Source organism: Dipodomys merriami, unplaced genomic scaffold, assembly GCF_024711535.1.
Source record: "Dipodomys merriami isolate MVZ:Mamm:240054 unplaced genomic scaffold, mDipMer1.0.p SCAF_6, whole genome shotgun sequence".
Classification (NCBI taxonomy): domain Eukaryota; kingdom Metazoa; phylum Chordata; class Mammalia; order Rodentia; family Heteromyidae; genus Dipodomys; species Dipodomys merriami.
Genome location: NW_027206179.1, coordinates 21,585,697 through 21,599,371, shown reverse-complemented (window position 1 = coordinate 21,599,371; position 13,675 = coordinate 21,585,697). Strand labels below are relative to the sequence as shown.

The following is a 13,675-nucleotide window of genomic DNA, read 5'->3' as shown; positions in this document are numbered from 1 at the left end:
CAGCACGTCCATTGTCTTCCCATTTCTCCCAGCCCACCCCTCCCCTGGCCTCAAGTTACCTGGTCCCGTTTTTCACACGTTCATTTACTTTTAGGACTATTTGCCCACCATTCATCTCTGTTTTTTTTCTGCCTTTCCTCTTGACCTCTGCTTCTCCTTTCTAAACCTCTCAGCTTCATGGTAGTTTCAAGGAGTTGGACCATTATAATCTTCTCCTGCACATACCCTACTTTAGTTAATATACTTGTGTGTGTGTGTGTGTGTGTGTGTGTGTGTGTGTGTGTGTGTGTGTGTGTGTGTGTGTGTGTGTATGCATATGGCCCTGTATATGTTTACATATATATTTACAATTTAGCTCAACCTACTCCATATGAGAGAAAATACATGCCCTTTGTCTCTCTGAGCCAGACTTACTTCACTTAACATAATTTTTTCCAGGTGCATCTATTTCCCTGCAGATGTTATAAACTACATAATTTCACCTTTTTTTTTTTTTTTTTTTTGTGGGGCTTGAACTCAGGGCCTGGTCACTGTTTGTGAGCTCTTTTGCTCAAGGCTAGTGCTACCACTACCACTTTGACCCACGGTGCCACTTCCTGTTTTCTGAGTGGTTTATTGGAGATAAGAGTCTCACGGACTTTCCTGCCCAGGCTGGCTTTGAACCGTGATCCTCAGATCTTGGCCTCCTGAGTAGCTAGGATTACTGGCATGAGCCACTGGCACCTGGTTTCACCTTGTCTTAAAGAGGGCAGTGTCTCATTCACTGGTCTGTCTGATGAATGCTCTGGCTGCCCCGGTGAGCCTGTTACTCAGTCCTTTCACTTCCCTACCATGAGCACAGCTCCTGGGCTCAGCTCCTGGGCCACGGCGCTACCTCCCAAATCCCACTGAACACCCAGATGGCTTTGTTCCCTGCATCGGGTCACCTACTATCAAGGATGCATTCATGTGCGGGTTCCTCAGTGATATGGCAGCCTTGTTTTCTGAGAGTTCAAAACTCATGGGCTACCTCTGGTTGTCTTCAGCAGCCATGGCTGAGCGCCTGTCTCTCTTGCCTGGATAGATTGATCACACACCCTTCTCTATAAAGACAGAAGCAGATGGTGCGGTGTGGCTTCTTCTTGTCCCATAAAGTGCTAAGTATAGTTGCTGAAACATTTAGTAAGCCATCGTAAATGTCTGGTAAAGGCGATCTCAATCACTGTGACACTTGAGTGATAGTACACTCTCACGCTGTGTTTGTTGTTCCTGGAGCTGTTGGGGAAGCAAATCCAGCAGTCAACTGCCTCTTTATTATGGGTCAGGCAGGCAGAAGTTAGCTTTCCACAGCTATTTGGACAGGCTGACCAGTGTCAATTAGAAAGGCTTTCTTTGGTGGCTGGATGAGCGTGTGTTGTCTGACAGATGTGCCTTGTGTTCATCACAGGGACATTGTGGGCTGCTGAGGGGCTGGCAGCTTGGCCTTTTCCCTAGATGAAAAACTTGTGCATGCAATGATGACATAGATTTGGGAGGACTTTGGAGAATGAAGACGGCCTATGGCAGGGGAGGGAGTGGACGCCCTGCGGCTTGCAGGATGTTCTCAGCGCTTGGGTCCTGGATCCTGCCCAGCAACTCAGACATCTCTTGGACCAGTGTAGGAGGTGTAGAATTATACTTGCAGGAACTGCAGAGCCCTCCCTGGCCCTTGGTGCTTACCGTCTCCCTGCCAAGGGCAGGAAGAGGAGAAGGGTCTGGAAAGCATGTGAAATATAAGCTAAATGCAAGCGAGGATTGGGAAGGGAACGTCTCAGGGACAGACAGACCAGTAGCATGACTAGCTAGGAACTGGTGCATTTTACTTGGAACTGTTTAAACTCAGGTTTTGAATTTTTGGAAAAGGATGTGATTTAAATAAGACTTTTGGCTTTTTTTTTCTTTTTTCTTTTCTTTTCTTTCTTTCTTTTTTTTTTTTTGCAGAGGGTAGAGGTAGCAAAACCCAAATAGGATTTTGAAATAACATCTGTGAAAATGATGGAAAGGAAGACGTGCCTTAGCTATAGTGTTATAGTGTTTTCCTTGAACTACTTCCCAGACATTTGTTGGGAGTACTTAAGATCGCCTATTTAATTAAACAAAAGTCATTTTCAATATTTTTATGAAAAAGATAGCAAGGGAATCATTCTGGTTTGGTTTTTCCAGCTTGTCAAATCACTTGCTCTTTGCAGGAGGTTAAGTGAATCTTAAGGTCTCTGGTGATCAAACAGCCCAGCTGTTCCTCCAGCTGCTCCTTCCTGTGATATGTCTGTGTGACCCAGACCAGTTACCTGTGGTTTTAGCCTGTGGCTCCCAGATTTTTTTGGACGTAAACAAGTCTGTAAGCACTGAGCTGGTCTTGAACTTTTCCAAGACCCCTTAGCCAAGTCCCTATGCAAAGCCCAGCTTTGCTGCCTCTGTGCTTCCTGCACCTCTGCTTTGTCCCCACCCCTTCTTGCTCCCCAGGGGCCAGGAAGACAAGGTGGCTTTGTCCCAGGGCAGCTTCTAGTGTCCAAGAGCAAACAGCCTGACAGAGCTGTTGCTTGATTGTACCCCCCTTTTTCTGTGCTCCTGGGTATCTGTCTGACTTGCCCTTTGTCCCCACAAAAATCTCTCTCTCTCTCTCTCTCTCTCTCTCTCTCACACACACATACACACACAAGTTTTGCTCTCAGTATGTGATTCAGAGAAGGACTTTTTTTTTTTGGTCAGTCGTGGGGCTTGAACTCTGGGCCTGGGCACTGTCCCTCAGCTCTTCAGCTCAAGGCGAGCGCTCTACCACTTGAGCCACAGCGCCACTTCCATCAGAGAAGGACTTTTTAAAGATGTTTTTTATTGTAAAAGTAGTGTACAGAGGGGTTACAGTTACATGAGTAGGGTACATTTCCTACCTCCTCCTTTGTTTTTCCCCTACCATCCCTTCCCTCCCCACTAGAGAAGGACTTTGGGGGGTCCCGGCTTCAGTCCTTGAAGCTTCCTGCTAGTCTACCTCTCAGGCTTCTCGTTGAGTAACAACTTTTTTTTTTATATTGAGATTAAGTGATTACATAAATTTCACAGTTTTGTGGCAAAGTGATACTTATCACAAGCACATTTTAACCTTCACAATGCAAATTGTCATGATCTTGATCTGCAAAGCTTAGGAACTCTACAAACTTTCACAATACAATTATTTCTTCCAAATCAGGTGATTTGTACATTTCTGTCCTTTTGCTTAGTAGTGCCAGCTGTTCCCTCTTTCTCCTTCCCTCCCTCCCATTGCTGCCCTTGAGTTGCTTAGTTCACTTTCATCAATGTCCAGTGCAGCTGATGGGCCTCTCTGCTGTATTTTTTTCACCCATTTTCCTCTGATTCTGTGTCCTCCTCCTAGCTTCCCACAGCTGTGCACGTGTATACATCATATTATGGGGTCAAGAACATAGAGTCATCTGGAAACTATATGACACATTAAGAAGAGGTCCTTGGTTTCTTGAGTCCTGTTTACTTTGTCATATCTTGTTGCGTTTTGAATCTTTTTTTTTTTTTTTTTGGGGTCCGGTTGTGGGGCCTGAACTCTGGGCCCAAGCGCTGTCCCTCAGCTCTTCAGCTCAAGGCTAGTGCTCTACCACTCGAGCCACAGTTCCACTTCTGGCTTTTTCTGCTTATGTGGTACTAAGGAATCGAACCCAGGGCCTCATGCATGCAAGGCAAGCGCTCTATCACTGAGCCACCTTCCCAGCATTTTGAATCTTGAATAACAACTTTCTTAACTAGGAATCTGTAAGTAGCTTACATTTACAACTGGAAAAGGGGATAAAGAAATCTTCACAAAGTTTCTCTTTGTCAACCTGTTACTGGGCCTTGAACTCAGGGCCTGAGTACTGTCCCTGAGCTTTTGTGCAATCATCATTTGAGCCATACCTCCAGCTTTTCAGTGGTTAGTTGGAGATAAGAGTCTCATGGACTCTCTTCCCTTCCTGGTCTGGCTTTGAACCACGATCCTCAGATCCAGGCCTCCTGAGTAGCTAGGATTACAGGCGCGAGCCACCAGTGCTTGGTGACTCTAACAGCTTTATTGGGGTGTTCTTTATGTATTGGAACTCTGACCATCTTTCAGTGTAAATTTTAGTCGTCTTTTTTAGTAAGTCTAGAACTATATGGTTATTACCACAATATAGTTCCAGGATATTTCTTTTGCTCACAAAAGATCCAGTACTTTCTTCTGTTTCCTGCCAACCCTTACTCCTTCTCTAGCATAGATAACCAGTTTTTAGGCTTCTTGTGACCTACGGCTGTGGGTGTGTTTATGTATCATGTGCATAAGCCATTCAGTCTTTGCTTTATGACCATATGCTGTGTTGCCCTTTGTTCTTCTACTTTGTGAAATGTTTTTGAGGTCCTTCATGACATAATTTTCTTGGTGTTGACTGTTCTCCCTTATGTGGAATTTGAACCCAGGGCCTTACACTTGCCAGACAAGTGTTCTACTGCTTAACCTACACTTCTGCTAAATGTACATTTGCTGACTTTGGCAGTATGGGAGTTTGAACTGAGAGCCTCATGCTTGCTAGGCAGATGCTCTACCTCTTGAGCCATGCCTGCCAGTCCCTTTGTAGTGTGTATGTCATGCTTTGTATCCACATCTATCAGTTGATGAACATTTGGATGTTTGTATTTGGCGGTGAACATCTGTATAGTGAATCTGCACAGTGGTTTTCATTTGGCTTGTGGAAATAACCTAGGAATGAGAGGGCTGGGCAATTAAGGGGAGGATTTGCTGCATTCTATACTAAATTTATGATTACTGTTTCTTTAATCCTCCTACCTCCACTTCCCAAGTGGTTGGGATTACAGGCATGTGTTACCATCTCTGGCTGTTCTTGAAACTTAGAAAATGTTTTCCAAACATCCAGCAGTGTTCGAAAGTTCTGGATTTTTCACAATTTATTTTTATTATTAAGGTGATATATAGAGGGGGTACAGTTATATAGGTCAAGTGATGAGTACATTTCTTCTTGAAAAGTGTCACCTCTTCCCTTGTTTTCTTCCAATATTTTCCCTACTGAACACCCTTCCTGCCCAAGTATTTTTCACATTCTTGATAACACTTACTATTGTCTGTCTTTTTTTTTGTCATTATATTAGTTGCAAAATCTATCACTGTAGATGTAATGGGTAAGAATCTATACATATATATGTGCTATACACACATGCACACACACACACACACACACACACACACACACACACACACACACGCATGCTAATTCACCATCCATATAACTCTGAAGACAAATGCTTTTTTTTTTTTCTGTCAGTTGTGGGGCTTGAACTAAGGACCTTGTCACTCTCACTGAGCTCTTCTGCTCAAGGCTAGTGTTCTACCACTTTGATCCACAGCACCACTTGGTTTTCTGGTGGTTAATTGGAGATAAGAGTCTCATGAACTTTCTTGCTTGGGCTGGCTTTGAACCTCAATCCTCATATCTCAGCCTCCTAAGTAGCTAGGATTACAGGTGTAAGCTACCAGTGCCCAGCCAAACTCTTTACTATCAAAAAATTCACAAAATTGCAGTTTATGTACATCACAACATTCACATTTTTCCTTACCAAGGTTTTAGTTACTTTCCTCTTTCCCTAACTCCCTCCCTGTTTGCCCACTCCTTCCTTCCCTCCTTCATTTCCCTCCTGTCTCCTCTTTCTTTTCCTCTCTCCTTCTTTTCTTTTTTATTAGCTTACATCAGATTATGAGAGAGGAAATTGCATTGTTACATTTCTATACCTGTTTACAATGTATTGCAATAAATCTCACCCCTTTCTTCCTCCCCATTTCTCCCTTGGCAAAATAATTGCACAGATTTCATTGTTTTGTTTTCAGAGCCTTCTTTCCTTTGGGAATTCAACCCAGAGCCTCCTTCCTTCTAGACAGCCACTGGGCCACTGAGCCACATCATCAACTCTAGTTGTGTTGTTTCTTTGTTTTCATGTGTTGCAGTATTTTTACAGTTTTGCAATTATTTTAGTCTTCCTCTTGTAATATACATGGGGTTAAAGTTTATGAATAACTGGTTTTCACTGTTTCACTTACTACCTAGTGTCTTGAAGTTCATCGTTTAGTTGTGTCTTCTAGAAGGTCTTGAATAATGTTTCTTTTGATTCCTACCTATGGAAAGCCAGTTGGCCATTTATATTTGAGTGGAACTTTGTTTTGATTATTTCTTTAGGCACATTTGTGACCTTTAATCCTGGGATTTAGCTCTGGGGAATCAACCTTATGCTCAGGTGTCTAAATAATTTCTTCTGATTTTTTTTTTTTTTTTTTTTTGCCTGTCCTGGGTCTTGAACTCTGGGCCTGGGGGCTGTCCTGGCTTCTTTTGTTCAAGGCTAGCACTCTCTTGAGCCACAGCACAACTTGCAACTTTTTCTGTGAGTTTTTTGGAGATCCGAGTCTCATGCACTTTCCTGTCCAGGCTGGATTTGAACCACAATCCTTAGATCTCAGCTCCCTAAGTAGCTCGGATTACAGGTGTGAGCCACCGGAGCCTGTCTGTCCTTTTCACTTGGCTTTCCCCTCAATTGCTCCAAAGTTCACCAGTCCATGCTTGCTCTTGGTGGCCTCTCTTGACCTGTGTTTTCCATGAAGCTGGTTAAAGATCTTCTATCACATGCCCAACACCACCAGTGCTTTAGATGTGGGATTTTCTTGACATTTGGAAGATTTGCATTTATGATGAGACAATTTGGGGGAGACCCAAGTCCACATGAAGGTTGTTTCTGTTTCCTGGTCCCCTCACGCGCATAGCTTGAACATGATCTTACATGGTATTCTTAGTGGGCCTGTAATTACTCTGTCACAGGTGTGGCATTTTCCACTTGTGACTTCATGGTGGTACTCAGAAAGGTTTGGAGCTTGGAGCAGTCCTTCCTTCCTTCCCTTCTCCTTGCCCCTCCCCCCATTACAGATGTCTCTAGTCTCCCCAGAAATGGGGTTTGCATTTTTGTGTGTGTTCCTTCTTGCTTTGGGGTGAATTCCAAGAGGAAGTCTTTGAGCCAGGATATTTTGACAGGACAACGCTACTTTTTTTTTTTTTTCTTAATCTTTGCCAAATAAAAATCGTGTTGCTGTGTTGTTGCTATGACATGTTTGGAAGTAACTTTTCAAGTAGATCTAAGGAATCTAGTTTTGCAAACTGCTTCTTACATTTAAGCCTGTCATGCTCCTGTTGGTAATGGTATGCCCTTCACTTGGCCAAGTCCTCCCGGAATGCAGGGTCAGAGGAAGTGAATGGAAGGCACAGGCCACAGAGCCTGGGCGAGCCTTTATACCCAGAAGACAGCACTGTACGCGGGCTTACCAGTTTAATGTCAGTCAGCAACTGTGGTTGTCCATTTATGACTTGCCTGCGTTCCTCTGCTGTCTCCTCGCATTCTTCGGATGCTTAACCCCAAACTTGGGGCTGGACTTATGTTTGAGTTAAACAGAGCTTTCCACATACCAGCAATAGTCCATATGCAAGTAAGAGAACAAGAAGAGAGCGTGACAACAGCCTTTCTGGAGATCTCAACCCCAGAAGTAGGAATGATACAGGCATGGGGTCCCTGGAGAACTATAGGAGGAGGAGGTGAAGCACCGAATCCCAGCCGATCTCTAGCTCTGTGAGATATTGGAGCAGTGGTGTTTCCTAAGTGATGCTTGGCTCTTCCCTTCCCTAGGGGAGGATGCATGTATTTAGGCCATGGTGGTGCTGGTGTGGCAGTAGTAGTGGTGGTGGTGGTAGTGGTGATAGTGATGGCGGTGGTAGTGGTAGTGTGGTGTGGTGATGGTGGTGGTAGTTGTAATGTGGTGTGGTGGTGATGGTGGCGGTAGTAGTATGGTGTGGTGGTGGTGGTGTAGCAGCGGTAGTAGTGGTGGTAGTGGTGATGGTGGCGTAGTGGTAATGTGGTGTGGTGGTGATGGTGGTGTGGTAGTGGTAGTGGTAGTAGTGGTAATGTGGTGTGGTGATGTGGTAGTGGTAATGTGGTGTGGTGGTAATGTGATGTGGTGATGGTGGTAGTGTGGCATTGGTGATGGTGGTAGTGGTGGTGGTGATTGTGGTGGTGTGGCATTGGTGATGGTGGTAGTGGTAATGTGGTGTGGTGGTGATGGTGGTGGTGATGGTGGGTGGTGTGGCATTGGTGATGGTGGTAGTGGTAATGTGGTGTGGTAGTGATGGTGGTGTGGCAATGGTGGTAGTGGTAGTAGTGATGGTAGTGGTGTGGCAGTGGTAGTAGTGGTAATGTGGTGTGGTGATGTGGTAGTGGTAATGTGGTGTGGTGGTAATGTGATGTGGTGATGGTGGTAGTGTGGCATTGGTGATGGTGGTAGTGGTGGTGGTAATGGTGGTGGTGTGGCATTGATGATGGTGGTAGTGGTGGTGGTGTGGCGTTGGTGATGGTGGTAGTGGTAATATGGTGTGGTGATGGTGGTGGTGTAGCATTGGTGATGGTGGTAGTGGTAATGTGGTGTGGTGATGGTGGTGGTGTAGCATTGGTGATGGTGGTAGTGGTAATGTGGTGTGGTGATGGTGGTGGTGTAGCATTGGTGATGGTGGTAGTGGTAATGTGGTGTGGTGGTGATGGTGGTGGTGTGGCATTGGTGATGGTAGTAGTGGTCATATGGTGTGGTGATGGTGGTGGTGTAGCATTGGTGATGGTGGTAGTGGTAATGTGGTGTGGTGGTGATGGTGGTGGTGTGGCATTGGTGATGGTAGTAGTGGTCATATGGTGTGGTGATGGTGGTGGTGTGGCATTGGTGATGGTGGTAGTGGTAATGTGGTGTGGTGATGGTGGTGGTGTAGCATTGGTGATGGTGGTAGTGGTAATGTGGTGTGGTGGTGATGGTGGTGGTGTGGTGGCAGTGTCACAGATGTCTGAGGAGTCTCAGTCTCTGGTGAGGTGGCCTCAGGCCACCATGTGTCTCTGATGTCGGGGGTTTACTGGAGAAGATGCTAGATGTTTCCATAAGGAAGTTACTAGAAAATTCTGGGGACCAGACTAGTTAAGAGAAGGAATACAATGAGTTGGGTGGGAAAACCCTACCAATTGAGACTAAAAAAGGGGGCCTGAGAGCCTGGCTGGCGGCTCCTGAAGAGCGGAGGTGACGGTTCAGGGATGTGAGACAGTGCTTGAGTCCATACCTCACAGTGGCCCTGTGGTGTCCGTGGCTCTGTACCTCACGGTGGCCCTATGGCGGTCCTTACATGGCTGTCCTTGTCTCTCAGTGCCTCTGGGTCCTTCTCCCTTCCTTCTGTCCTCTGATTTTCCCACGCATGCTCACCACTAGGCGTGCCTGTTGTTCTTAGTGTTCTCCACTTACCCCTGCTTAGTTTACTTGTATAAACGAGGCAGACCCTGAACCCTGAGCCCAGGTCCACCTCACCTCCCTGACCATGCCCTCCTTCCTCCCTGTCTGCCCTCACTTGAAGCTTTGTGGTCTTTGCTGTACTCTCTTAAAACCAGCAATTTACAACACTGGGTTAATTTCCACGCTGTCACCTCGCGCATGGACTGTTGCACGTGCTTTGAATCTGGGCACCACCTCCCTCCTCTCTCCTCCCGTAGTGTGTATCCCCTTGAGCTTCATGCTTCTCCGTTGTGTTATTTTCCTGCTCATAGACTGTTAATGGCCAGGCAATGGGGCCCCTCTCACACACCCGGCCTGATTTCAGTCTGTGTTTGTTGTTAGTGTTGTTTAATTTTTTGTCAGCTGTGGGGTCTGAACTCAGAGCCTATGCGCTGTCCCTCAGCTCTTCAGTTCAAGGTGAGTGCTCTACCATTTTGAACCACAGCTCCACTTCCAGTTTTCTGGTGGTTCATTGGAGATAAGAGTCTCATAGACTTTCTTACCCTGACTGGCTTTGAATTATGATCCTCAGATCTCAGCCTCCTGAGTAGCTAGGACTATAAGTACGAACTCTTAGCCCGGCTGAAATGTACTTTAACTTCCCCCTTCCCACTGGCCCTCATTTCTGTCTCGCACTGTGTCTGCTGCCCCACTGTGTAGCCTTGTCCCGCGTGGCCTTGACCTGTGTGCTTCCCATTCAAACCGAGTTCAGTTCCTCCTCCTCCTCCATGATGGATACTTCTCCCTTTTTTATGTCCCCTTGTCATCTCATGTGGGCTACTCATTCCTTAGTGCTCTGAGAACCCGCATTCTGCAGCAGTCTGGGGGACCCGCACTAGCTGATTAGTTAGTGTGGTCTTTAAGCAGCTGATATTGAGTTCCACTCTGAGCTGGGTATTGTGCCTCGGTTGGTGCTGTGGTACAAAGAATATCCAGTACCGGGGCCTCCTGGTAAACAGCTGGGTGTGTGTGGACTTGGCCATCATGGTGTAGCTTTGAGGGAGCCATGAGCACAAAGGGGACAGCAGCATCTGAGCTCTGGTCCCAGTGTGGAAATGATGTTCTAAATGTATTTAGCTAATAACAGGATTTGATGTCAAGGACTCGCACTTGGTTAGGGTGTTGTTCTACCATTTGAGCCATGCCTCTAGACATGCTTTTTGCTGGTTATTTTGGAGATGGTGTGGCCTCTTGGACTTTTCTGCACAGGCTGGCCTGAAACTGGAGTTCCTCTGGATCTCAACCTTCTGAGAAGAGAGGATTACTGGTGTGAGCCACCCAGTTCAGGATGTGGCATGTGAACTGAGGTTTTAGGCTGTGTTAGAAGCTTCTAGGTGAAGAGAAAGGACATGGTGAGCCAGGGAGCACCTTGCGTGTGAAGATCTAGAGCCAGGTGCTGGGAGGAGAGGCAAAGGACCAGGAAGCACTGGGCAGCAGTGAGCGGAGAAGATTGTTTTGGTGTTAGGAGCATTCTAGTATGTCCAATGGGGTAGTGGGAAAGTAGACCCGTTGGGGTGTGTGTGTATGGGAAGGGAGGGAAGGAATGGATTGGGACGTTATTGAAATAGAAACCAACGCTAGAAATGGAGAGGGAAGCCCTAGCTTTCATTGTCCACATCAGATTACAAGCTGGAGAGACGTAGCATGTGTTTATCTAGTTATCTCTATATGCTTAGTGTATGCCTGTGTTCCTACAAGGTAATTAATGGATGTTAATGATAGGGCCTAGGCACCATTTATCATCTTCCCACCAGACTCAGTCTTTGCCATCCTCCATGCAAAAGGTAGAGCCTAGCTTAGAAGAATCAGAATACAGATGCAGAATAATCGGTGTGGAACACAGCCGAGTCTGTCGTATGAACAATGACATGCTGACTGCGAAAGTGGACAAGGATAAAATATGCAGCATCATGCAAAGTTATGCAAATAAAGAAAAGGTGCAAAATGATTTGCATGCACAAAGGTGACATTGTAAACATAGGAGCTGGAGGCTGCCATCTGCAGTTGCCGTAGGGGGCAGGGGATGGGCAGTCGGCACTCTTACTTGGGTACTTTCCCAAAAGAAGGAAGAGCAGCAGGAGCTCCTCAGTGAGCCAGGGCTGGTGACTGATGCCTGTAATCTTAGTTACTTGGGAAGTGCAGAGTGGAGGGATTGTGGTTTGAGGGCAGCCAGACCATTAGAAAGCCTGGGAATGAAGGTTGGTGTGAATCTGCTGTCCCAGCCACACAGGAGTCAGCAATAGAAGGATTGTGGTCCAGCTGCCTGGACAAAAAGCCAGACCCTGTTTGAAGAAGCAAAAAAGGCTGGGTTGTGGCATAGCAATAATGTACTTGCCTATCAATCGTGAGGTCCTGAGTTCAAATCCCTGTACTGCCCCCAAAAAAGTTCTGATGTATTTTTCTTTCTCACTGCTTCCTGCAGATTTTATATAAGCTACTTTCATCATGGGAGAAATAGAGCAGAAGCCTACTCCCGGATCACGGCTGGGGGCCCCTGAGAATTCGGGGATCAGCACCTTGGAACGTGGACAGAAGCCACCCCCGACACCGTCAGGGAAGCTCATGTCCATCAAAATCCAGATGCTGGATGACACCCAGGAGGCATTTGAAGTTCCGGTAAGTTGGGAGCCCATGTGTGGGCAGCCTCCCATAGGTGGTCCCTCCAGGGACCTGAGATACTCATGGGGCCATGGGATCTGCACCATCTTCCCTTTTCCCTGTCTTATTCCCTCATCAAGTGACACTCACCTGTTCTGAATCAAGTCGGTCATGTTTCAGAGTGAACTGCTGTGTAGCAACATGAATGACCTCGCCGGGGGAATTTTAATAGGCTCTATTTACACCAATATATGGAATTAATGTTTGTGCTTTATAGGTAATATAAATCATGTGTGTATGGTCTGTGTTAGATATACATATATGTACCATCCATTAGGTTTGAATGAGAAGAAAGATTGATCGTCTGGCTGTGTGGTGAGTATGTGTGTCTGTCTGTCAAAGCCAGGGACAGACTTGCAAGCACACCTGTTCTTGGGGTGCAGACATTATTCCAATCACTGGCTAGCGTGACTGAAATTTAATAGCCGGCATTATATTCAATGATAGTAGAAACCCATCATTTAATCGTTTATGGGATATGATTCAGTAAATTATATTTATTTCAAAAGAACATTGTTGGGAGAGTGTGAATTACGTGTCTCAGGGAAGGATAAAGCTGAGGATAGCTATGTGCAGAACCACAGATTTCTTGTGCATTACAGACAACTTCTGAGTGTTTCTAATTTCCTACTAAGGACCTGAGGATGCCTTTGTGTTCTAGTGAACAGAGCCACTACTAATTTCTAGAAGTGTAAAATCAGTGAGAAAAGCACTCTGCCTCCTTTGAGAATTGGGCCAACTAGAATACATGCCTCCCTCCCTGCTCTCTACCCCAAGTTTTTCTCGGCCTTGTCAGACTGGTCCGGTGAGGTATGGAGTTTCTTGGTTTCTTATTAGGTAAGTCATTTTAGGGATCTGGAGCCCAGTCACTAGCAGCAAGCAGTGCATTTTATGTATTTACTTATTTTAGTGCCTGTCCTGAGGCTTGAACTTTGGGCCCAAGCGCTGTCCCTGAGCTTCTTTTTCTCAAGGCTAGTGCTCTACCACTTAAATCACAGCTCCCGTTCTGGCTTTTTTGGTAGTTTATTAGAGATGAAAAGTCTCACAGACTTTCCGGCCTGGACTGGCTTCAAACCTGTATCCTCAGATTTCAGCCTCCTGAGTAGCTAGGATTACAGGTGTGAGCCTTATTTTGATATCCTCAGCATCCAATGTAGCACTTGGTGGATGGCTGATGCTGATGTTTGCTGACTGAATGTGAAGAACAAATTTATTTAATAAATAGAACTTGGAATCACTTAGTTTTTAATGTCTCCTCCTCTTCATATTTTATTTTTACTTTTCTAATTTGGTCAGAATGTTCTGTCTCAACCCATGGGCAACAGATGTGTTCCTGGCTTACTGTCAAGCCCGATACCAGCATTTCTATGGATGGAGCTGTTTTTTAAATCGCTGCTGTGGGCTCTTTAAGAGGAGTCTGGCCATCCCACAGCTGGAAGCCATCAGGCGGTTGTGATCCAGTCATTGCTTAGGGTTGGAGGAGAGTGGCTGAGGATTGCAGAGACCCAGTTTCCTATAATTGCTGTAAAATCCTACCCCACAACTTTTTGCTGTGATTTCATCAAGGCCAAGTGTGTCTGACCCTGGAAACAATCTTCCCTCCCGTGCTGGAAGAGCCTCAAGTGAGCAGATACTCGAGTG

The 13,675-nt window shown here is 45.9% G+C and overlaps 1 protein-coding gene across 2 annotated transcripts in view; it reads left to right on the top strand.

The window, feature by feature from the left end:
• The window catches only part of Farp1 (FERM, ARH/RhoGEF and pleckstrin domain protein 1), a 230,974-nt gene that overhangs the window by 39,528 nt on the left and 177,771 nt on the right, over window positions 1-13,675 (top strand). The window contains exons 1-2 of one of the 2 annotated variants that reach the window (XM_070002708.1): window positions 7,444-7,616; window positions 11,799-11,992. In XM_070002708.1, coding sequence (XP_069858809.1) covers window positions 11,822-11,992 — 171 coding nt within the window. In that variant the 5' untranslated portion in view covers window positions 7,444-7,616; window positions 11,799-11,821. Of the gene's footprint in view, window positions 1-7,443; window positions 7,617-11,798; window positions 11,993-13,675 lie in introns of those variants that run through there. The other variant, XM_070002707.1, reaches the window with a different exon arrangement.